At 43.2% G+C, this 24,814-nt stretch overlaps 1 protein-coding gene across 2 annotated transcripts in view; it reads right to left on the bottom strand.

Annotated features, from left to right (window-relative positions):
* pals2b (protein associated with LIN7 2, MAGUK p55 family member b) overlaps positions 1–24,814 on the bottom strand; it is a 164,967-nt gene that overhangs the window by 13,181 nt on the left and 126,972 nt on the right. For both annotated transcript variants that reach the window (XM_084313150.1, XM_084313151.1), the window contains exons 8-13: positions 23,397–23,528; positions 20,448–20,544; positions 12,621–12,689; positions 11,864–12,025; positions 7,939–8,141; positions 7,214–7,342 (exon numbers count right to left, since the gene is read on the bottom strand). In XM_084313150.1, coding sequence (XP_084169276.1) covers positions 7,214–7,342; positions 7,939–8,141; positions 11,864–12,025; positions 12,621–12,689; positions 20,448–20,544; positions 23,397–23,528 — 792 coding nt within the window. The remainder of the gene's footprint in view (positions 1–7,213; positions 7,343–7,938; positions 8,142–11,863; positions 12,026–12,620; positions 12,690–20,447; positions 20,545–23,396; positions 23,529–24,814) is intronic.

Raw genomic sequence — 24,814 nt, 5'->3', positions numbered from 1 at the left:
TCCCGCTTCGGAAGAAGCACCAGTGGCCGCAGCAGGTCCAGACACTCACGTTTGCGTACAATGCCACTGTTCATGAGACTACGGGTTACGCGCCTTTCTTTTTGATGTTTGGCCGCGTCCCTAGACTACCAGTGGATGTCATGTTCAGGCAGGTCCTGAATGACCCTGGAGTTGTAGATTACGATTCCTATGCTGGCTCCCTGCTTTCGTGTCTGAAGAGTGCCATGGAGATCGCTCAGAAGCACTCCACCGTTGAGCAACAGCACCAAACCCGACAGTACAACAAGCGTGTCAAGGGTACACACCTGTCTGTGGGGGATCGGGTTCTGGTAGCAAATCAGGGAGAGCGGGGAAAACGGAAGTTGGCTGACAAATGGGAGGATGGAGTGTATACAGTTGTTGGTGTCAATCCCAGTATCCATGTCTATAGGATTCAGGATGTAGGGGGGCGCACAAGGGTAGTGCACAGGAACCGTTTGCTGGAGGTCAACTTCTTGCCATTTCCTGAGCTAGAGCAGGGGGAGGACGCCAGTGAGATTGGTCAGGCGTTTGATGACGGAGAGTCCGATGAGGGGGACTGTGATAGTAGTGACGGTATGGATCCTGCATCTGGAGTTTGGTCTGAGGGCGGTGTTGCACAAGACCTGACCGACTCTGTGGAGGTAGAGGGGCCTGTGGTCTCGTCACTTACAGACTCTTTTGATTCTGTGTTGGCTGTGACAGATGGGATAGAGCAGGTTAGCCCAGTGGCCAGTCCTGCAGGGGCCATTGCTCAATGTACACCTGACACACAGGCACAGCACACAGAGGTTCCTCACTCACCTGACATAGTTGTCATAGCTCACACCGATTCAGAGGCAGAGGTTTCTCACTCACCTGACATAGTTGTCATAGCTCACACCGATTCAGAGGCAGAGGTTTCTCACTCACCTGACATAGTTGTCATAGCTCACACCGATTCAGAGGCAGAGGTTTCTCACTCACCTGACATAGTTGTCATAGCTCACACCGATTCAGAGGCAGAGGCTTCTCACTCACCTGACATAGTTGTCACAGCGCACACTGATTCAGGTGCAGGGGTTTCGCACTCACCTGACATGGGTGTTGCGGTTCCCACTGATTTACACCCTCACGTAGGGAATGATGGTCGGGTTAGGACACGTACAGGGAGAGTAGTGAGATCAGTGAACAGGTTGATAGAATCTATGGTTCAGATGCCATTTCTGAGAGGGGTGACTGGTTGAGTTGAGGTGGAGGTTAGGGTTCACCAAAGCCAGTTTTTTTTCTTTTGTATTGCTGGGTTGAGTAGGTGTCTATCAGACAGCTTTGAGGGCCATGAGTTGTGTGGCGTATCAGGCGTCATATTGATCTAAGGGAATTTTGAGATCTGATCAATTTTTTTATTCTCTGAACCTCTTTTGGGGGTGACTTTTGAGTTGAATGGGGGACTAGGTCCTTTTTCTCTGGTGCCAGGTCTAGGTTAGTGGTAGACTACCGATATTTTTTTTTCTCTTTGTATGTCCCCCTTGCTCTGCTGACACGGGATGTTGGTGAAATTTCAGGAGGGGTGAATGTAACCAGGTCAATTGGACATTGATTATTATTATTATTATTGGGGTTTGAAATGTCACCAAATCCTGTTTATTATTTTATTAAGGATTGAAATGTTATTAAATCCTGTTTACAAATGTTTAATGCTTACAATTGTTTATTATTTCTTTATACCAAAGGCACTTTTATTTGAATGTAACTTGGGAAGTTCACGTTCGAGAGTGTAGCACTTCCGGGGTCAATTATTAGCGCGATGATAGAAGCAACCTCTTCCGGTTTGGGGATTCAGTTGCAACAACTATTCAACGTGGGAGGTACGTTTGATTATTGTAGCGCGCAGCACTTTTATGTATTACACTGTTGTATATATATTTTGTATGTGAATTGAATGTTAACAGATGATAATGACTCGATAGTGTTGTAATGAATGGTGTGGTTATGTTATATGCACAATTGGTATTTCACCGTGGTAATATCGTCAATTTATTGTTCTCTGTCACCAGACTTGACGAGATATATTTGTGACGCTGTTCTTGTGGTATTTCGACCACCCATTTGATACAGGTATGTGTGCCTTAAGAGTTCGGTCTATTGTGTAATTTGTCATTCACGTTTCATGCATTGCTAATAAGATTAGTATGTTAAATTACTATGTGAGATGTGGTTAAGCCATGCGGTACATGTAATGGTTTTGATATGTTAAATTACTATGTGAGATGTGGTTAAGCCATGCGGTACATGTAATGGTTTTGATATTCTCAAGTTGCAACAACTATTCAACGTGGGAGACTTGACGAGATATATTTGTGACGCTGTTCTTGTGGTATTTCGACCACCCATTTGATACAGGTCGGTGGGCTCCATTGCAGGCCATCGAATAAAGGATTGAACTGTCGTCCATGTGTGCTGATTCGTCATTTACACCACGCCCAGAACACAACGCAGGAGCCACGTGTGTTAGGCAGGCCTACACACAGAGAACATCCGTTACACACGCGTTACGTTCCCCCAGTGAAGTTCCCCCAGTGAAACTCCTCGCTGTCAGGTGAAAAGAAGCAGCTGGCGACTCCACATGTATCGGAGGAGGCATGTGGTAGTTCTACACCCTCCCCAGGCCGACAGTGGGGCAATGCACGCAACGACCAGGAAGGGAATTGGCATAACCACAAAATTGGGATGGGTGAAAAATACAGAAATCCCAAAAATAAAAATAGAATAAAAAATTTGAAGTTGAAATACAAACCCTTGTTGCTTAGAAACACAAGGTTATATACTCGTACTGGCATCGCGTCCCGCTCTTCGCCACATTGAGATATACCTCATCTCCTGTACCTATTGTACTACATGAACGAAAACAAAAACACCCTTGCACTTGACCAGGCCCCGCCCCAGTGACGTCCTATAAGCAGTGATGCCGGTAACGCGTTACTAAGTAACGCGTTATTGTAATCTGATTACTTTCCCCCGAAAATAGTAATCTAACGCGTTAATCTTTAAAAGCCAGTAATCTGATTGCAGTTACTTGTCCAAGTGGCTGTGCATTACTATTTCGTTACTATCTCATCATAAATTCATAATGCAGGCGGAATGCAGTATTTTATATACATTTTGAGCTGTTTTTCTTTTGGGAGTGACGTAGTGTGGCAGTGAAAGGGTTACACAAGAATGTGTCCCGCGGGCCGCGGCGTGACTGGACACTGTCTGTGAGTGACTCTGCTTTGGTACAATCACATTCCCCATCCACAGTCTGCGAATCAGAGGCAGAGTAGGGCGGGTCTTCACAGCACGTCATGTGACATATGCGCCAATCGTGTGACAGCAGGGCTCCGTCGTCGGAGAATTCCACCCCAAAACGCTTGGCAAAATTAAAAGTGAGTTTCTGTTCAGACTTCCATCCCAAAACGCTCGTCAGTCACTACTTCACGTTCATATGCGGAGGAAACAAAATACTGTCTACCGCTAAAAACAGCACATCCAATTGCATTGAAAGCATCTGGAATCACAACACTAGCCGACGCTTCGACTAGTAGGTACAGGAGGACTCGGAGGCCAGCCAAACAGCAAAAGAGAGAGATTGTTTCTTTCCCTTTTGATTAATGTATATTTGATGGTGGCAGAGCAAAAGCTCTTATTTGCCAGATTTACAGTTAATTTACATGTTAAAGAGAGACTGATTGTATGTTTATAGAGAGACATTTATAAAAACAATTTAATAGTTACAGTTGATATAATTGAATAGTTCAGCCTGCATTTGTTAGATGTGAATGGATACACTGGTTTTGTAAAACCACTGGCTGGCTGCTCTAATGCTGTGAGCATCATAGACTGTTGCTTTACCATACTTGATGGTACAGAAGCTGAAGCACTAGTTTAACAATTTACGTTATGTGCAGAGAAACAAGTTAAAAACAATTTATGCACTTTCAATAAAGCGTTTAAAAAAAACGGTTGGGGGAACGACGACGACTTCGTAACCTAGTTACTTTCAAAGTAACTAAGTTACTCTGATAATCAAGTAATCAGTAAAGTAACTTGGATTACTTTTTAAAGGAGTAATCAATAATCAGTAATCGGATTACTTTTACAAGTAATCTGTGGCATCACTGCCTATAAGTCACCAGGCGTGGCCCCACTCGCCCTTCCTCTTTTTCGTTTTTCCATCATGGACGTGCTATCGCACCCTGTGTAACTAGTGTAATGAAATGCAAAGAGAAATTGAACAATGTTGGGTTTGCGCCGGAGATTTGCCAGCCCCTGGAATCTTCTCGGCATGTTCCAACGGCACGCCGGGTCTGTCCTGGTGTTTCCTCGTCTTGTGACAGCAGAGCAAGGGACGACATGCGATGTGTAGCTATCGAGCTAACTCGCACTCAGGTAGGATCTGTGCCATCAGGCATTAACGCTGGTGTTAGTAATACTGCTTGTTGTCCTTTGAGACAACCGAGTTGTGTATTGGCACAAGGGGAAGGATATCTGGGTAAACGTGACTTTGAGTTGGACGTTTTCCAGGCTATCCTGGAGCGCGCTGCTAATACTAATGCTATAATGCTGGGTCGCTGTTCTAATGTTTACCTTTTTCATGGGTGAATGGGCTGAGGTCTGTTCGAATTGGTCAAAAATGGTGTCTGGTGGCGGGGCCATGAGGGCCAGCCGACGTCGAAACATCACGCGAGGTTTTTGACGTTATTAGCTTTGACCTAGCCGCAAGCTATAACCGCAAGCTATCACCTTTTGAGGGGGTGAGAAGTTAAAAATAATTTTTCCCTCCTCAGGGCTCCCCTCTCCGCAGAGGATCTTTGGTCTTCCGCTGGAGCGCGGGCGGTATTGGACCTAGGCCCCACACCGCCTCACGTCGCGCAGCCAGAGGTGAGAGCACGGCCTCGCCAGCGGCTGTGGCGAGGCCCTCAACCGGCGACCATGTTTCCCCCTCCGGAGGTACACTGGGCGTTGAGTCAACAGGTGTCCACAAGGCCGACAGCCTTGGCGGCCGAGGGATCGGCCACATTGGATGAGCACGGCCTGAGAAACCGTCGCCGTCCTGCCGTGTGCAGCCCGCTCTCCGATCACTCCCTCCCCCAACACCAGCGGAAAAGGGGCTCCGATTTGTTTTCCTTTGGCTGCGGGCCACGGGCCTTCAATGAAGCGCATGCGGCCCCACGTTTCGCTTCTCATGGGGACAGGGGCTGACACCCAGTTGATGGCTGAGCCTGGGTCTGTCTGTGAGAATGTTGTGCTGTCAAGTGGCTCCCACACCATAAGCTGTGTTTGGTTGAGCCTGGTGTTAGGTCTGTCAACTACAAGTGTTGTCAGCAGGGGGGCTCGAGACCTTTTGGAGGCAAACAGTGCAGGCTTCCCCGACCTCGCCTTCGCCAGGCCGGGTGTCACATTGGTGCCTCCCACTCCTGCAAGATCGGCAGTGGTCTGGCAGGCGCGCGTGATTTGGGTGGTAGTAATATCACTGCAGGGCTACGGTGTGTGGGAACTCATGGGGGCCACACACCTTGCATGTCTCAGCATGTTCTGGAGGGGTGTTCAGTGGGGGAGCTTTTGTCACCTGGTATGATGTCAGCTTCTCCCGTATCAAACCGGCCCTTTCTGTCGGGGTCCCCCCTTGGGTGCGATTGCCTCGTGGGTTGTATCAGGGACCGTTGTCCCGATTCCACGGAACCAGGGGGGTCGCCATGGGCAGTAGGCTGTCACACGTCACGGTTTTCACCGACGCCTCCCTCACTGGGGACGCATCGGGCCAACGCAGTAGGGGGCAGCTGGCAAGACCATGCTGCCCGGTCTGCGCTTCATTCAATGTGTTGGTATTGAAGGCGGTCCTTCTGGTCCTCAAACGGTGTTTTGATCAGGACGGACAATACGACGTCAGCGTCGTATATAGACAGACAGGGAGGAGTACGCTCCCCCCGTCTGCACCGGTCGGCTGACTATGGGCGTTCTCCATCTGCGCAGCCTGAGGGCTCTCCACATCCCCGGCAGGGTGAATGTGGGTACAGGTGTGATGTCGCAGGGCGGTCCTCACCCTGACGAGTGGGGATTACGTCTGGACATAGTCGGGCAGGTCTTGGACCGATGCCGTGGCCGCCTGGGATTCTTTCCTCCATACATCTGATTGGCATCTGATCTTACCTCAGCCGGACTCAGGACCTCAGGGCTACCGATCAGCTCTTTGTCTGTTACGGTGGCTCTCGCGCTGGTAAGGCACTGTCGAAACAGCGCCTGTCCCATTGGTTGTGCGAGGGCATTGCCCTTTGCTACACGTTGGCTGGGCTGGCCCCCCCCTGGGGGTGTCAGGGCGCACTCCACTCCTCTGCCGCCCTATTAGGAGGGGCCTCGGTGGAGGACATCTGTGCTGCGGCCTCATGGTCCTCCCCGGGTCCCTTCGTTAGGTTTTACCTCATGGACATGACTGGGGGTTCTGTCTCCCAGGCGGTTCTGAGGTCTGGAACCTCCCCTGCTTCCCGCCCTTCGGTGGGTTAGCAGGGTTGTGTGGGTGTGTGCCACGAGGTGTTGTGTCACACATGGTCCCGCCTGTGCTGTGCGTTTAGGGGTTTCTAGAGCCCCCTTTTCGCACTTGGGTGGAGTTGACTGCCGCCCCCTCTTCGCTAGGAAGGGGGGGTGACGGGACTCCCCTCCCCCCTGGTGGTAGGGCTTGCGGGTCCTCAGGGGGTGCATTTGTCGGGCCTCGCGTCCGCTCTGCCCCATATCTCAATATGGCGAAGAGCGGGACGCGATGCCAGTACGAATATATAACGATAGGTTATGTATATAACCTAGTTATATGAGTACTGGCTAAGCGTCCCGCTCTTAGCTCGCCCTGAGGTCCCTTGAGGTTTTTTTTTTCCCTGATGGAAAAACTTTTCCAGAGGAAGGGCGAGTGGGGCCACGCCTGGTGACTTATAGGACGTCACTGGGGCGGGGCCTGGTCAAGTGCAAGGGTGTTTTTGTTTTCGTTCATGTAGTACAATAGGTACAGGAGATGAGGTATATCTCAATATGGCGAAGAGCGGGACGCTTAGCCAGTACTCATATAACTAGGTTATATACATAACCTATCGTTAATACCCTGGTGTGTGTGTGTGTGTGTGTGTGTGTGTGTGTGTGTGTGTGTGTGTGTGTATGTGTGTGTATGAAAACACAGTTAATGCTGACTAACCGTGAGTTGCTTGGTGGTGATGCCGGCGTCCATCACCGCTTTGTGCATCGATTTGAGCGTCTCAAACTCCGGAGCGGCGATGAAAACCACGTAGGGCATGAACTCCGCTGTCTTCAGTACTTTCAGGGCCTGGAGACAGACGGGAAATTACATTTAAAGGCCCGGTCAGTGATCAGAATGTAAACTAAATGGGTAGTGACCCCCCCCTCCACACCAGCGGTTATCAATAGAATATAGATAGAATAGAAATACTTTAATCATCCAGAGGGAAATTTGGCACTACAAATCGCTCACAGTAAACATTTAGGTAGACAAAACAAATCAGGAATAAGAATAACAAAAAACTGCCTAAGAATAAGGAATAAAATAACAATAAACTACGGTCCGGGATTCACATTTCCTCTGTTATGTACTTACAATCTAATATAAAATATACAGTAAAAAATACAGAGATCTACATTAAGTGTACAGTAAGTGTAATATTGACAATGTTGTTTTAAATGTAAAAGTCCAGGGAGATGGTACCGTCACTCTGTCACTCTGTGCTCAGTGATGCAGTGAGGCACAGAGATGCATTGTAAAGTCTGATGGCTGTCGGAATGAAGGACTTCCTGTGCCGTTCAGTGCTACACTTTGGGAGTGTTAGTCTAGCACTGAACATGCTCCTCCTGTCAGTGTAAATGAAGTAGAATCAAGCAGAAACGGCCTCTCCCTGCAGCTCGAACCTGTGGGTTGACGTCCAGGATGCAGGTGCGTCCCGTGGCGACCACCTCGTGGATGGAGTCGATCTTGGTGCCGTACAGGTTGCCGTCGTACTCGCCGTGCTCCAGGAAGCGTCCGGCCTTCACGTCCGCCTCTATCTCCACCCGCGCGGTGAAGTGGTACGAGTTCCCGTCCAGCTCGTCGTCACGGGGACGCCGCGAGGTGACTGGCAGGGAGGGGGAGGGGGTTAAAAAAAGGGAGGGGGGAGGAGTTAAAAAAAATAAAAAGGTAACGAAAAAGGCAAGACAGATGTTTGACACATAAGCATGTATATACACGTGTAGTGCCTTTGTTTATTTGCGGACATCACAATGGTTCGTTGAGTCGTGACTATAAATGTTAAACGTAATTGTTAATGATACAAATATTGTCGTATTTCTTCTTATTATAATGATTTAATTCCGAGGATGTCTGTTGAATCGACGTGAACGCAATCACCAATGATTTTTTCCCCAAATGAAGCCTTTACCCAGTTTAATCACCTGTGCATTGTATGTTACTATTGCACTTTACTTTTACATTTCTTTGTACTCTGGTTAGATGCCAAACTTATTTTTGTTGTATTGTACTTGTGCTGTATGATGACAATACATTTTAATCGAATCTAATTTTGCTAAATGCTTTCGCGTTGCATGTGGACTCGGTCCTGTGCACTCGGTCCTCACAGGGGTCAGCGTGACCGGAGGTGCAATGCTTAGCCTCCTAATAAGGAGCTGGCGGGGCGTTTCTGTATGCAAATGCAGGTGTACGAGAACATGCTTCCAGTTTAAGATTGAGTGACGTACTTCATCCAGGGGAGCGCAGCGTTGCGCGCATTCAGGCATCCGGAGGAGGATTTTCGTAATTTGTTCGTAAAAACTTCTTCCCGAAAATAGTTACGAAGATAGTTACGTACACTTTCGATCATGAGGTCCAATGTAATTTGTGGCTAAAGCACAAGAAGATTACACAAGGGAGGATTACGTTCATTTTGGTGACTCAATCCAATTAAATAAATTGTATCAATAAAATTAATTGCAACAACATTTTATTCTATTTATTTTTGGGCTTTTCTGTATATTTTACCCATCCATCGTTATGCCAATTCCTGGTCGTTGCGCGCATTGCCCCACTGTCGGCCTGGGGAGGGTGTAGAACTACCACATGCCTCCTCCGATACATGTGGAGTCTCCAGCTGCTTCTTTTCACCTGACAGCGAGGACTCTCACGCTTTCACACTATCTCCCCCAGATCCCCTCCCTGCTGAACAGGCGCCCTGACCGACCAGTAGGAGTCGCAGTTTACATCGACCAGGATACATACATACCCCACCGGCTTCCCACCAGCTAACACTGCCAATTGTGTTAGTAGGGACGACTGACCAAGCCGGAGGTACCGCTGACAGCTGGATTCGATCCCAGAGTCTCTGCGGTGGTAGGCGAGTGCTTAGTCCACTGCGCTACCCAGCCACACCACCTCCATCCATTTCAATACAATTCTATTTATAATTTGGCTCCCGTTTCCTAATAGAATGTTGGCATCGTCATGACATCTCACTTGATTTATCCTTCTAGAATGAAGCCTTCGTTATGATGTTTGACTAATCGTTCTAGAACGCTGTCATTGTTATCATCATTGATTTATCATTATACTAGAAAACTGACATTGTTATGACATTTGACGTATCCTTTTAGTTTGACTTATCGCTCAAGAACATTGTGTCATTATGTTGTGTTTGAGTTATTCTTCTAGAACACTGTCATTATAATAATACACTTGTATTATTATACACTATTTGTGTAGCACCTTCCATACAAGAATTGCTGCTCAAAGTGCTTCACAGCAGTAAAAAAAAAAAAAAAAAAAAAAAAACAGGCAAAATTGGCAGATCAATGCATAAAATAAGCATAAAACGAGCATAAAATAGATAGCAGCTAAATAGACAAAGTCAAGGTAAGGCATAGAGCATTAAATCACAAATCGTTTTTCATATTAGGATCTAACATCTTAATAGGCCTCTTTGTTTACGGTTTGATTCTATGACTATTTTAAAGTAGACAGTAATAAAAGAGTAAATAGAATAGATTAATAGGTAAAATAGTGCAATAGTGCAGTGCAATAAAATAGTTAGTAAAATAGAATAAATCGGTACACTGCATAAGAGGTAGTAAGATCAAATTAGCATAGAACTGACACATGAATTTGACAGGAAGTGCATAAAAATAGTGCAGCCAAAATACTGATAATTTGTGTCTTAACACTTTAAGTGCCGAAAACGTGTTTAGGCGTCTTTCCTAGCCATGCTAAAGTTGCCGAGGACGCCCTAACTCGTCTTTAATATCAATATTTCAAAAATCTGTGATCGGAATCATATTTCCCCTCTGCAGCCTTCACACACAGTTCTGAGCTCCTCTCAATCCTCTAGCGGTTCAAGAGCGCCATCTGGTGGCCGATCGGCAGAAGCGCCAAACAGGAAGTCATGTGGATGAAGTGGTGATCACCCATATTACTTCCGGGCACTCTCTATAGGTCCCGGGACTCGAGCTCGACACAATACATAGCGATCCGTTGCCAATAACTCGATAAACAACATGATTTGGACGTATATACTATTATACAACCTGGAAATGGACCGGGTATTTCGACATCCCATAATGGAAAACTGTCTACCCCACGCTGATCGCCCAACGGCCCGCGGAGACTGGGGTGAGTTTTAGCGTGTAGTATTACCATGTTCGACACTAACTGCTATGATGAACATTTGACCCACATTTGATGAATGGTATAACGTTGCCCACGGAATTATAAACGATCCCCCGCCCATCCGGTCATCATCAGATGATACGTAGAAACTTCTAGAAGCACGTCCATTTGAAATTTTTCATCTGGCACCGATCGCTACCAAACTGTATTTGATCATCAATATAATGCATTTGGGGCTATAAATCACGTTCTGGAGAAAGCTGCAGAAAGAGATGAAAACATACTTATACTTTAGATCATATTTTAGTATGAATATGTGAATGAAAAAGTGAACCATGAACAATACATATAGGACCTTGAATGGGCCCTAATAATGGCAATCTAGCAATAGAATTTAAAAAGTTATAGCCCTGCAAAGAAGGGGAACTTCTCCATAGACAAATAGAGCTGGCAAGGGATGGTATATCATGAATTTAGCCTTAGGCAATCAAAGTGTTAACATTTGAAGAGTTGGCCTACCGAATATCTAATTTAAATGTATTTTGAAGATATTTAGCGAGTTGGCTTCCCTGATGTTTTTGGGCAGTTTGATCCATAGTTTTGGGGCGTAGTTGAGTTAGCATAGAATTTTGATTCATAAATGGTCGTACCTTTGCTATGTTTGTGAGATGAAAGAACGATGATTTGGTCATTGTTATTTGATGTTTAGAACGCCGTCATTGTTGTTTGAGTTATTCTTCTAGAACGCTGTCATTGTTGTTCGAGTTATACTTCTAGAACACTGTTGTTGTTGTTGTTGTTATGTTTGAGTTATTCTTCTAGAACGCTGCCATTGTTGTATTTGAATTATTGTTCTAGAACGCTGCCATTGTTATGACGTTTGACTTAGCCTTCTAAAACATTGATGTTGTTATAATATCTGACTCATTCTTCTTTTTACCATCCTGTGAGGTGAGTGGGCAGTAAAAGGGATGTAAATAAATACATTTTTTGGTAATGCTCTATATCTTGGCATTTTTTGTATATACCACAACAACCTACTGAATTTACGAGAGACAGTGAGGGAATTAAAAAATATACTCTATAATTAAAGAGGCGGATGGATAAACCGACAGATGGAAGGACTGACCGACACTGACTGAGACACCGGAAATGAGGCCAACAAACAGAAGAAGACAGTGATCTGGTTAGACGTAACAAACTCACAGGGTATAGTGGTCCCAAAACGGGGAGGGTTAAGGACCACCAATCGGTTCTTCAGGCTGCGCCGGCCCACTCCCTGGGCACCAATCAGAACCAGCGTCTTCCTCTGGAAAGGTGGCATCTTAGCCACTTCCTCATAGATCTGCAGCTCGTGCCTGTCAAACTCTGTCCAATCACAGGCACAAACACAGCACAGTTAGCCAACCAGAGAAAGGATTCTGAAGAGGTTAACCGATGAGAGTGAGTGCATGAACAAAATGTCATTCTACTCCGTATAAATAGTCACCGTGAATTGGGTGAACTATTGAGTGAATTAGGTCACAGACCTCTACAAATACACTACAGACACCTGCACGCACGCACACGTGCAATATTGCCTACTGTACATAACATACAATTTTAAGAGCAGTCACCATACAGTGTTAATTGTTTGTGTCAAGTCCTGTGTATTGTCATTGAGTTTTGTTGTAATAAGGTTATGTACATTTGTTTATGTTTTTGTTGTTTATTTTGTCCAGCATGTGGTCTTTGTACTGCATGATTATGTTCATTGTTTATTGTCTTTATTGTTCATTGTCTCTGTATTGCATGTTCTTTGCATGTTTTGTGTTCACATCAACCTGCAAAGGGACTACAGATGGAAATTAGCTTATAGCTACAATCTGGCACGTTTACATATAAATGTTCATCAATGTGCATTGTCCCCATCTTTAAATAAATAAATTGAAATAGAAGTGTCTCCGCTTCTCGTCATGCTCACCTGCGTTCTTGGCCGTGAGGTACATCATCTTCTTCTTCTTCTTTCCAGTTATCGTTCCACACAGGATCCCTATACAAAAGACACAAACATGACCAACCATACACCTCTTCACACAGTACATCCATGTCATTGCAGCGGTTGGCCAGAGGGGGGCAGCCTCAACCCACACGCCATCAGGCGGGCAAGTACCAGAGCTGCTATATTTAAGGCCACTTTCTTCATGCTGAACTTCCATCACACTGCTCAACAAGGTTTACGTTGTTGTCTGATGTCGTTGTTATCAATTTTACACTTTATTGTGTAAGTACGAATTTCATAATTTTGTAGTGGTTAACACTGTTGCCTCACAGCTAGAAGGTCCTGGGTTCGATTCCCGCTTGCGGACCAGGTTGCCGCGTTGCCAGGTACCCAGGTGGGGCATCTCCCGGGCCTTTCTGTGTGGAGTTTGCATGTTCTCCCCCCGTGCTCGCAAAGGGTTCCCCCTCCCGATAAGAGAAACCCAATGGAAAAACATGCACAACAGATCGCTAACTATGTTGTGTCCTTGACGAAGAACGAACAGGAGCACTTGGATTGGTCCCCGGGCGCGGCCCACGATGCGGCCCATGTCTGCTCCTGGCTGCCCTTGGGGGGGAAGGACGACGACATGGGAAAAGTGCAGAGAGACATTTCATCTCAGTGCATGTGTGTGTGTTCCTGTGTGTCGCCCATCCTATGTGTGTTAATCTGCATGACAATTAAAGACTTCTTCTACTTCTTCTAGTTAAACATGTACAGTACCTCTAGTAGAACATGTACCTCTAGTAGAACATGCACCTCTAGTAGAACATGTACCTCTAGAACAACATGTACCCTCTAGAACAACATGTGCCTCTTGAACAATGATTCTGACCGGCCCGCGAAAGATTACATGATAATAAAAAAAAATAAAAAAAAAATAAAAAAAAATATATTTTTTTAATATTTTTTTTTTTTTTTTTTTTTTTTCATGTCAACGTTCACACGCACAGTATACGCTTAGGAGACATGCTCAGAAGATGTTGGTTCTCTTTGGATCCACCTACATATGTGAACAGACATTCTCAGTCATGACGTTTAACAAGTCCAGGTACAGATCCTCTCTCACTGATGAACATCTGGCAGCCGTGCTTCGCATCTCCACCTCAGACATGCAACCTGACTTTGATGGACTTGTTAAAGCTCAACAGAGACTGGATTTCTCACACTGAATGAAAAAAAAGAACTGAAGAACACTAAAATGTGGAAATATAACAAGTGAAATGGGACACTTGATATTTTTTTTCTTTTTTTTGCACAGTTCTGAAAACATAAAATGTTTAATATAGGCATGTAAAGTAAAAAAGGCTACAAAACTGGGACACTTTTCTTTACACAGTTCAGTGACATGTCTTGTTTATTTTTGCTATAAGATGATGTGATGTCTTTAGAAAGCTAAGAAAATCCTTGTTTCAATAGTATATGAAACTCAAAATTCCCTTTGTTATTAATGTTTCACATTTTGTTTATCATTTTGGAAATAAATTCTATTTGAATAAATGATATTTTTGAAAGCTATAACCTCACCTTTTAATTGCCAAATAATAACATACACTCTTACCAGGGGTCAAAACAATGCCATTTACTGCTTTTTATATAGAAATAAAATGTATATTATGCATAATTGAGTTTGGAATTTTGGCCCGGCCCCCCAACATATTTTCAGTTGCTCATTCGGCCCCCCGGGAAAAATAATTGCCCACCCCTGCTCTAGAACATAGGTGTCAAACTCACGGCCCGCGGGCCAAATCCGGCCCGCCACGTCATTTGATGTGGCCCCCCAAGAGCTCAGGTAAAAAAAAATTAAAAAAAAAATTTCTTTTTTTTTACATTAATATTGGGTTAAAAAATAGCAGTGTTAAAATAATTGTGGGTTAATGCGTTAATAAAGCTTTAACTTTGACAGCCTTAGTTATTACACATTCTTACACATACATGTATGTTGAACATCTGAGGTAACAAAGGAAAAAAGCCAAAAGCACTTACTCCTCAGACATTCTTTGACAATTTTACAGCCCAAAATACAAAAAAGATCCAGGCGGAATAGGTAACAAAGGGTTGAAGAAATATTGTCTGAACTGTCAGATGCAAACTGGCTGTGTGACATAACCGAGCATCTCGCTCAATTGAATAAGAAGCTGTAGGGACGCAAACAAGTCCCACCCAAAACTTGACCAATATAGTTGTGAACTGAGACAACCCTTATTTTGTTATTTTTGAGTACAGTTACAGTTGTGTGTTCATGCAGACACATAATAGCAATTTCATTACGAATTGAAAATGGGGGACCCTGATGTAAACAAGTCGAAAGTCTTTCTCTGGTCTGCATCCCCTTAACAATTGTGTGTATTGAGCTGTACTGTACTGTACCCATTCTGCAATCTGTTAATTAAAGTTAATTAAACTATCTTCCATTAGTTGGATGTATGGCCTCTGCAAGGTTGTGTGCAGCCATTTGTTTTTGTAACATCTGCTACATCTGTCCCACGTGTTCTTTGCAGCTCACAGTTGTTAGTTCTGCCCCTCTTGACTGTGACAAAAAGGTTTTGAACAAACTTAATGTCATAGCTTGTATTTGATGATATTCTTCTTTGTTATTTACTTGAATGGTTTGATCATTGATTGGTGGAGTAATATGGAGTTCTGATAAACTAAAATTATTTGTTAAAATAACATAAGCTAACATATATTTTTACATTTATGCAAATGAATATGCAATATGTATAACTTGAATAAGTAATAAATACAGAAACACCATGTTTAACAATATGTAAATGTGTAGCTACATTTATTTTACATTACATTAACATTTATACGGTCTTTGGCCCTTTGAGGGCAACCATAATGCTGATGTGGCCCTCTGTGAAAATGAGTTTGACACCCCTGCTCTAGAACAACATGTGCCTCTTGAACAACATGTACCTCTAGAACAACATGTACCTCTAGTCTAGAACAACATGTGCCTCTAGAACAACATATACCTCTAGTAGAACATGTACCTCTAGAACAACATGTACCTCTAGAACAACATGTACCTCTAGAACAACATGTACCTCTAGAACAACATGTGCCTCTAGAACAACATGTGCCTCTAGAACAACATGTACCTCTAGAACAACATGTACCTCTAGAACAACATGTACCTCTAGAACAACATGTTCCTCTAGAACAACATGTGCCTCTAGAACAACATGTGCCTCTAGAACAACATGTACCTCTAGAACAACATGTGCCAGTGTAACGGAGGTACTGCAGTCTATCCACAGTCACGAGGTACAGTAAGTGAAGTGGCTGTGGACGTTAAGCGGTACTGCAAGTAAACTCACTCCCCAGAGGCATCCAGACCCAATAGCAAGAAGTGAATTCACCTCTTGGTATAGTGGTCTGTGATGCCGCCCGTGACACGGGAGACCGGGGTTCAACTCCCACTCAGGGCGATCCCTTAACACATTAAGGACCGTCCACGAGTTAACTCGTGTTTCGATTCCACCCGTTGTGGACCAGAGCCACGAGTTAACTCGTGGCGAGTTGTTATTGTTTTATTCCATATTAATAACCGTATTAATGTCCCCGATCGATTCTGGGGACCTACCCGCATATTTGATTTCCGCAACATGCAATACCAGCCAGATCCTCTTAGGGGCGCCATCGCTCCACTGCAGTATCATTGAGGCCGAATGGGATTTTTTTTTTTTTACTGTTTAGGGCCGTTTCATATGAGCCTGGATCCCAGGCGAACATCCTCCATCTTTGATCACGTTTCGGAACGCAGATTTCAGCCTGGAATAATGGGATTTATGATCAGCCAATGGACATATCGATCTACCAGATGCCGATGAATAATGGGGAAATGCTGCCGGCGATCACATGGGCTGACGGTAGGACACACTTCCCCCAAATTACAGCTGGATTGGACATTGTTGTAAAACGCAAGCAATCGATCATTGAATGTGGCTACTTGAACGCACACTGTATTGCTAATCAATAATACTAATCGGCGTCCCCCGCCGCCCCCATTTCATCCATAGATGCTCTGTAATAGTCCGGATGTTAAGCAGTTTGTTTTATTTCATTCGTATACATACAACAGAAATGGCGTTCGATATAACGTGACTAGCCTTTAGCCCTATAAATAGCTTCCCAGAAAAAAGACGAGACGAAAACTGCGATAAAGCTTATATTCACGACGCTATAAAATGACAACCAACCGATGGATTTTTATTTTCTTTAAGCCATTATGAAGGCACGGTTTATGCACTCAAGTGACAATGAGAATGGACAGATAGCAATACTATAAAGTATATATATAGCTATCCAAAAGTACATCGGTTTGTTGACAAACCCTGGTCGCCTAGAACCATATTACACTGCAAACCGTGGTCGTCAATGTGTTAACAGGGGTCGAATCAAAATAAACACAACAGAGTAAGATCACACCGGCTACACCTCTAGAACAACATGTCCCTCTAGAACAACATGTACCTCTAGAACAACATGTACATCTAGAACAACATGTACCTCTAGAACAACATGTACCTCTAGAACAACATGTACCTCTAGAACAACATGTACATCTAGAACAACATGTACCTCTAGAACAACATGTACCTCTAGAACAACATGTACCTCTAGAACAACATGTACCTCTAGATAGAACATGTGCATCTAGAACAACATGTACCTCTAGAACAACATGTACCTCTAGAACAACATGTACCTCTAGAACAACATGTACCTCTAGATAGAACATGTACCTCTAGAACAACATGTGCCTCTAGAACAACATGTACATCTAGAACATGTACCTCTAGAACAACATGTACCTCTAGAACAACATGTCCCTCTAGAACAACATGTACATCTAGAACAACATGTACATCTAGAACATGTACCTCTAGAACAACATGTACCTCTAGAACAACATGTCCCTCTAGAACAACATGTACATCTAGAACATGTGCCTCTAGAACAACATGTACCTCTAGTCTAGAACAACGTGCCTCTAGAACAACATGTACCTCTAGAACAACATGTACATCTAGAACAACATGTCCCTCTAGAACAACAACGTGCCTCTAGAACAACATGTACATCTAGAACAACATGTACATCTAGAACAACATGTCCCTCTAGAACAACATGGTCCTCTAGAACAACATGTACATCTAGAACAACATGTGCCTCTAGAACAACATGTACCTCTAGAACAACATGTACCTCTAGAACAACATGTACATCTAGAACAACATGTACATCTAGAACAACATGTACATCTAGATAGAACAACATGTGCCTCTAGAACAACATGTACATCTAGAATAACATGTGCCTCTAGAACAACATGTACATCTAGAACATGTACCTCTAGAACAACATGTACATCTAGAACAACATGTGCCTCTAGAACAACATGGTCCTCTAGAACAACATGTACCTCTAGAACAACATGTACCTCTAGAACAACATGTACCTCTAGAACAACATGTACATCTAGAACAACATAGTCCTCTAGAACAACATGTACCTCTAGAACAACATGTACCTCTAGAACAACATGTACCTCTAGAACAACATGTACCTCTAGAACAACATGTACCTCTAGAACAACATGTCCCTCTAGAACAACATGCACATCTAGAACAACATGTACCTCTAGAACAACATGTACCTCTAGAACAACATGTACATCTAGAACAACATGTGCCTCTAGAACAACATGTACCTCTAGAACAACATGTACCTCTAGAACAACATGGTCCTCTAGAACAACATGTGCCTCTAGAACAACATGGTCCTCTAGAACAACATGGTCCTCTAGAACAACATGTACCTCTAGAACAACATGTACCTCTAGAACAACATGTACCTCTAGAACAACATGTACATCTAGAACAACATGTACCTCTAGAACAACATGTACCTCTAGAACAACATGCACCTCTAGAACAACATGTACCTCTAGAACAACATGTACCTCTAGAACAACATGTACCTCTAGAACAACATGTACCTCTAGAACAACATGGTCCTCTAGAACAACATGGTCCTCTAGAACAACATGTACCTCTAGAACAACATGTACCTCTAGAACAACATGTACCTCTAGAACAACATGTCCCTCTAGAACAACATGCACATCTAGAACAACATGTGCCTCTAGAACAACATGTACCTCTAGAACAACATGTACCTCTAGAACAACATGTACCTCTAGAACAACATGTACCTCTAGAACAACATGGTCCTCTAGAACAACATGGTCCTCTAGAACAACATGTACCTCTAGAACAACATGTACCTCTAGAACAACATGTACCTCTAGAACAACATGTACATCTAGAACAGTGGTTCTCAACTGGTCTAGCCTCAAGACCCACATTTTTCCGTAGGCATTAAGTCGCGACCCACATTTTTTACCTTCATGCATTGTTAAAAACATGAAATAAACAAAAAAACTTGCAACAAAAGTGCAACTAGGACTAAAAACCCAATGAAATAAAAAATTTAATATATATATGCTTCTTAGCAGACGCTTTTATCCATAGCAACGTACAGTACATGAGTGCATAGATGTTTTCAGTATATGTAGTCCCATGGGATCGAACCCACAACCTCAGCATTGTTAGTGCCATGCTTTACCAAGTGAGCTACAGAGAACTACAGAAGGCAGATTTATCTTGAATTACAGGCATATATGCTTTTTATACAAGTTTAAACTGGTGATGCTCATCAAGTTTCAAGAATCTAAATTGAACATATGAAATAAAAAGGCAGACTTTTATTGTATAAATTAAAAGCTAGACTTATCTTGAATTACAGGCATATATGCCTTTTATACAAGTTTAAACTGGTGATGCTCATCAAGTTTCAAGAATCTAAATTGAACTGTAGCAGAGATTACCCTATCAGGGGATAATGAACAGCATTGTATTATGAAGAATATAGATGTTTGATGGCTTCATGCTTTCATGTGCTAGCACTTCACTGCACACAACACACTGAGGTTTTGGTCCCTCTCTTTTGTCCTCAATGTAAGAAAACCCATATTTAATATCGTATTTGCGTTTTAACCATGTTTACAAATGCTTGAATCAATGAGCGCTAACTGATGTGACGACGTTAGTGTTACTAGTAGAAAAAGGGGGGTAACCACTGCGCTCAGACAGGTGCGTAGTCCAACATTAATTAAGTTGCAAAAAAGGAGGTAGGGACCGCACTCGGAATATCGTTGTTTTTATTTTCAAGTTGTTATAGCGCACAAAACGTTTTCAGCCATCCGGCCGGCCAATCAGGCACACTGATGAAGGCCGGATGGCTGAAAACGTTTTGTGCGCTATAACAACTTGAAAATAAAAACAACGATATTCCGAGTGCGGACGTTAGTGTTACTGTCATGACAACGCTGGCAGCAAACGGCTACTGCACGCGCGCTGCGTCATGGGAAACGTATGTCCTTCAAAATAAAAGTGCAGCATCAGAAAAAAAAAGGAAAAATATATAGATTTTTTTTACACACGCACACATCCGCGACCCACCCAAAATGTGCCTCTAGATTAGAACAACATGTACCTCTAGAACAACATGTGCCTCTAGAACCTTCTCTCCTGTGTCTCCCCTACTCTGTCTCCCTCTCAGCCTTCCTTTCGTGTCAAGTAAGAAACATTTACCAAGGGGAGTGGAGATAGACGACTCTACTTTTAGGATATAAAAAAACAAAACAACAACAACCATAAAATACATTGAAGAGATGCATGTCTTGTGTAGTTCTACCTGAGCCGTCAAAGTCTCTTGGAACAAAGGCTTTTCTCTTCTCCTCCAAGAACTGACTGGGGATCAGTCCTGTGGCACCACCCACTACATGGCATGCCTTATAAAGGACAGAACACACAGTTCACAGATCAGCCCTGCCTAACCATGCTGACGCTGCTAATGTTAAACACAACACACTAGTAATACAAAAGGTTTACTGGAAAAGGTCTCTGTTGATATTCACAAAGAATTCAGCAACAGTATAAGTCATTTAAAGGAACATGCCAACTTTTTGGGAAATTAGCTTATTTGCCATCTACCCTGGCGTTAGACAAGCAGATACATACCATTTTCTTCTCTGTGCATGCATTAGGCTTAGGAAACAGCCTAGCGTTAGCCCAGCTTAGCGTTTTTTTTTTTTTTTTTAACTGGGCTTTTGAGGTGATGAAATCACTGCGCCCAGGCAGCAGTGGTTCGTCAAAAGAAATTTCTGAGTATATATCTGCTTAGAAAACGAAAATGTCTAATAACTTTTTTTCTCCACGTGGTAAATACACAGGTCACAACATGTTTACAGGAACGTTTTGGAGTTGTGTTTGGAGTTGTATTTTGTGACTGTTGGGAACTAGGCTACACTGGCACACATACTTCCAGTGAATGATGCTAATCTAGGCTAACGGTGCGGCTGTTCCCTAAACCTAATGCATGCACAGAGAAGAAAAGGGTATGTATCTGCTTGTCTAACTCCAGGGTAGATGGCAAATAAGCTAATTTCCCCAAAAGTTGGCGTGTTCCTTTAAACATAAATATAATAGAAAGGAAAACAGCAAACAGAACACTCAAGCAGGTACGGGAAGAATAGTGATTCAGAGTGTGCTCTTTAGTCCAGAGTTGCAAGATACTGAACCAGATAGCTTAAAGGATTGCTATAAGCTATTTGTAAGCTATTGCTATAAGAAATTGTAAAAAGCCTTTATTTCTTGACTACTGTAGACGTTTGTAGAATATTTGTTGACATTTGTAGAATATTAAAAACATTGGCTTTCGTTGAGGCACACTTTCTTTTTACCTGCCAAAGGCCAGTGTTGACCGACACATTCTCTATTGTCCTGCCTGTACCTCCCCTCCCCCACACTGCTATGATGCCTGAATTTGACTTGAATTGAATTGATGTTGGTTTTTAAAAGGTCATTGGAAAGTTCTTGTATCTTTTTCTTATAGTCTCCTAACCAGTGACTGTCTCCTAACCAGTGACTGTCTCCTAACCAGTGACTGTCTCCTAACCAGTGACTGTCTCCTAACCAGTGACTATCCCCTAACCAGTGACTATCCCCTAACCAGTGACTATATCCCCTAACCAGTGACTATCCCCTAACCAGTGACTATCTCCTAACCAGTGACTATCTCCTAACCAGTGACTATCTCCCAACCAGTGACTATCTCCTAACCAGTGACTATCCCCTAACCAGTGACTATCCCCTAACCAGTGACTATCTCCTAACCAGTGACTATCCCCTAACCAGTGACTATCTCCTAACCAGTGACTATCCCCTAACCAGTGACTATCTCCTAACCAGTGACTATCCCCTAACCAGTGACTATCTCCTAACCAGTGACTATCTCCTAACCAGTGACTATCTCCTAACCAGTGACTATCTCCTAACCAGTGACTATCCCCTAACCAGTGACTATCCCCTAACCAGTGACTATCCCCTAACCCAGGGGTCAGCAACCTTTACTATCAAAAGAGCCACTTTTCCCCCGTCCCACAAAATAAAATGCTCAGGGAGCCGCACAACCTATTTACCTTTAAAATGAAGATAACAGTGTATAACATTTTATATATCCCCAAGCATACCCCACATTTAGCATAAAACGCCTGACAATTGCATACCCAAAGTAATTTGCGATTTATTATACTTTATACTTATAGCACACAGTTTGTTGCATTAATGGGATTATAAAGCAACAAAAAGAAAAAATTTGACTTTTTAATTGCTGTTTTTACCTGTTATAACAAAGGAAAACCTCAAACTCTTATGAAGTGGAGAAAAAATACTGGCTGTGTAGACCTATTTTTTAATAAAAAACAGAAGAGGAGACAAAACACTGGTGTCTGTAGACCGACTTTGAAATAAAACCCTGAACTATTCAGGTATATTTGAGTCCTTCCCTTATTTGTGGAACATTTATAAAATAAAAGTAGTCCACTTTGAAAAAAGACTACCATGTGTACTGTAGACCTACTTTGAAATAAAACACAGAAAAGGAGAAAAAACACTTGCATCTGTAAACCTACTTTGAAATAAAACCCTGAACTATGCAGCTCTATTAGAGTCCTTCCCTAAATTTTGTGGAAAATCTATAAAATAAAAAGTACATTTTTCGTTGTTCGCAAATTTCGCACCACATATCAGGCATACAGGTAAGCCTTTTGTTGACTAAATATCTTAGTTGATGAAATATTTTTTCATTTCAGTGTCACAGTATGACATCGATATCCAAAAAAAAATATATATATTTTTTTTTTGGGCCAGGGAGCCGCAGCTGATTGGCTAAAGAGCCGCATGCGGCCTCGAGGCCGCAGGTTGCCGACCACTGCCCTAACCAGTGACTATCTCCTAACCAGTGACTATCTCCTAACCAGTGACTGTTTGTCCCCTAACCAGTGACTGTTTGTCTCCTAACCAGTGACTGTTTGTCTCCTAACCAGTGACTGTTTGTCTCCTAGCCAGTGACTGTTTGTCTCCTAACCAGTGACTGTTTGTCTAACCAGTGACTGTTTGTCTCTTAAGCGTCTTTGAGCACCTGGAAAAGCGCTATATAAAATGGATGTACTATTATTATTATTATTATTAACCAGTGAATGTTACATCTAGCCTGCCCATATGCAACAAGGGAGAAGACAGCAAGAGAGGACATTGGCCTCCTGAGATGTGATCCCCATCCCTCCCAGTGAAACCAGGTCACCTGCCACCAGTTGGGATCCTCTCTGTTGACGATCTGAAGCACGTTGCCCCTCTTGAAGGTCACGCCCGCCTCTCGGCACGGAATCAGATTGTCATTGGCCGGGTCGTAGTCAAAGTGTGGCCGCACGTAGACCTGGAACACAAACGTTGACTTATAATTAGTGCTGTCAGGCGATTACATTTTTTTTATCTAATTAATTACAGGATTTGTAATTAATTAATCTAATTAATCGCATAACCATTTTAGGCCTGATATTTTATATTCTATAATCTATTTCAAATTGCATGTGTCCGGATGGCAGAATTCAGTACTGTATCTACAAAACCTTCTGTTTAATCATCTTCCCTTTATTCATTTGCTTAGATTCTGGGTCTGGTCAATTTTAGCATAATGTTATTCACAGTAAAAAAAAAAAATTAATTGAATTGATATTCTCATTTCTTTGGTTCGTTACAATGTACTCAAGCCTAGTAACAGACACAGTATTTCTGACACTAGGAATACATTCCCTGAGATCCATAGTTTCAGATACCAAGAACATGCAAATGGAATTTTTTTTTAAGTCTGTAAATGTTTATTCTACGTTTAATGGAATGAATGAGATAAAAAAATTTAAATTAAAAAATAAGAATTGTAATACGTTTTGAGTACATTTTCATAACGCGATAATTTGCTGTGTAATTAATTAATCTAATTAACGCGATAAACTGACAGCCCCACTTATAATCAATTGAACCCTTACACTGAAGGAACCATATAAGTTCACACATGCACACACACATGTGCGTAATCACAGTCACACATTCCCACTCGCTACACCGGATGGCGAGCGCTGAGCCACAGTCACACCCAGCCAGTGGTCGTAAGGAGGTGGCATTTGAGCCGTCTGGTCTGATGTATCAGCTTACACACGCAGCCAGAGGAAGCAATAAAACACACCACCAAAATATACTACTAATATACACACACACACACACACAGTCGCAGTTTACAACGACCAGGACACACATACCCCACCGGCTTCTCACCCGCTAACACTGACAATTGTGTTAGTAGGGACGACTGACCAAGCCGGAGGTACCGCTGACAGCTGGATTGGATCCCAGAGTCTCCACGGTGGTAGGCGAGTGCTTAGTCCACTGCGCTACCCAGCCCAAAAAAGGAATTGTACCCTCTGTCAGGGACCAGGGACGTGGTTCCCATTTGGACCCCACACAAGGTCAGGGCTAAAGGACTAGGGACGCGGTTCCCACTGACCACCGCACTGTGGAATGGGATCGCGTTTGACAAGAATATATATTACATTATATCATTAATATATGATATATTATCCCCAACTCTGTTCACTTCCGTGACGGCCCGTCATGCATGAATCCCCTTCATTGAGTGCGATCGCATTCCACTGAAAACATATCATG

The sequence above is a fragment of the Notolepis coatsorum genome (assembly GCF_963971535.1).
Source record: "Notolepis coatsorum genome assembly, chromosome: 4".
Classification (NCBI taxonomy): domain Eukaryota; kingdom Metazoa; phylum Chordata; class Actinopteri; order Aulopiformes; family Paralepididae; genus Notolepis; species Notolepis coatsorum.
Note: the sequence above shows the minus strand (reverse complement) of the source record. Positions and strands in the feature narration are given on the sequence as shown.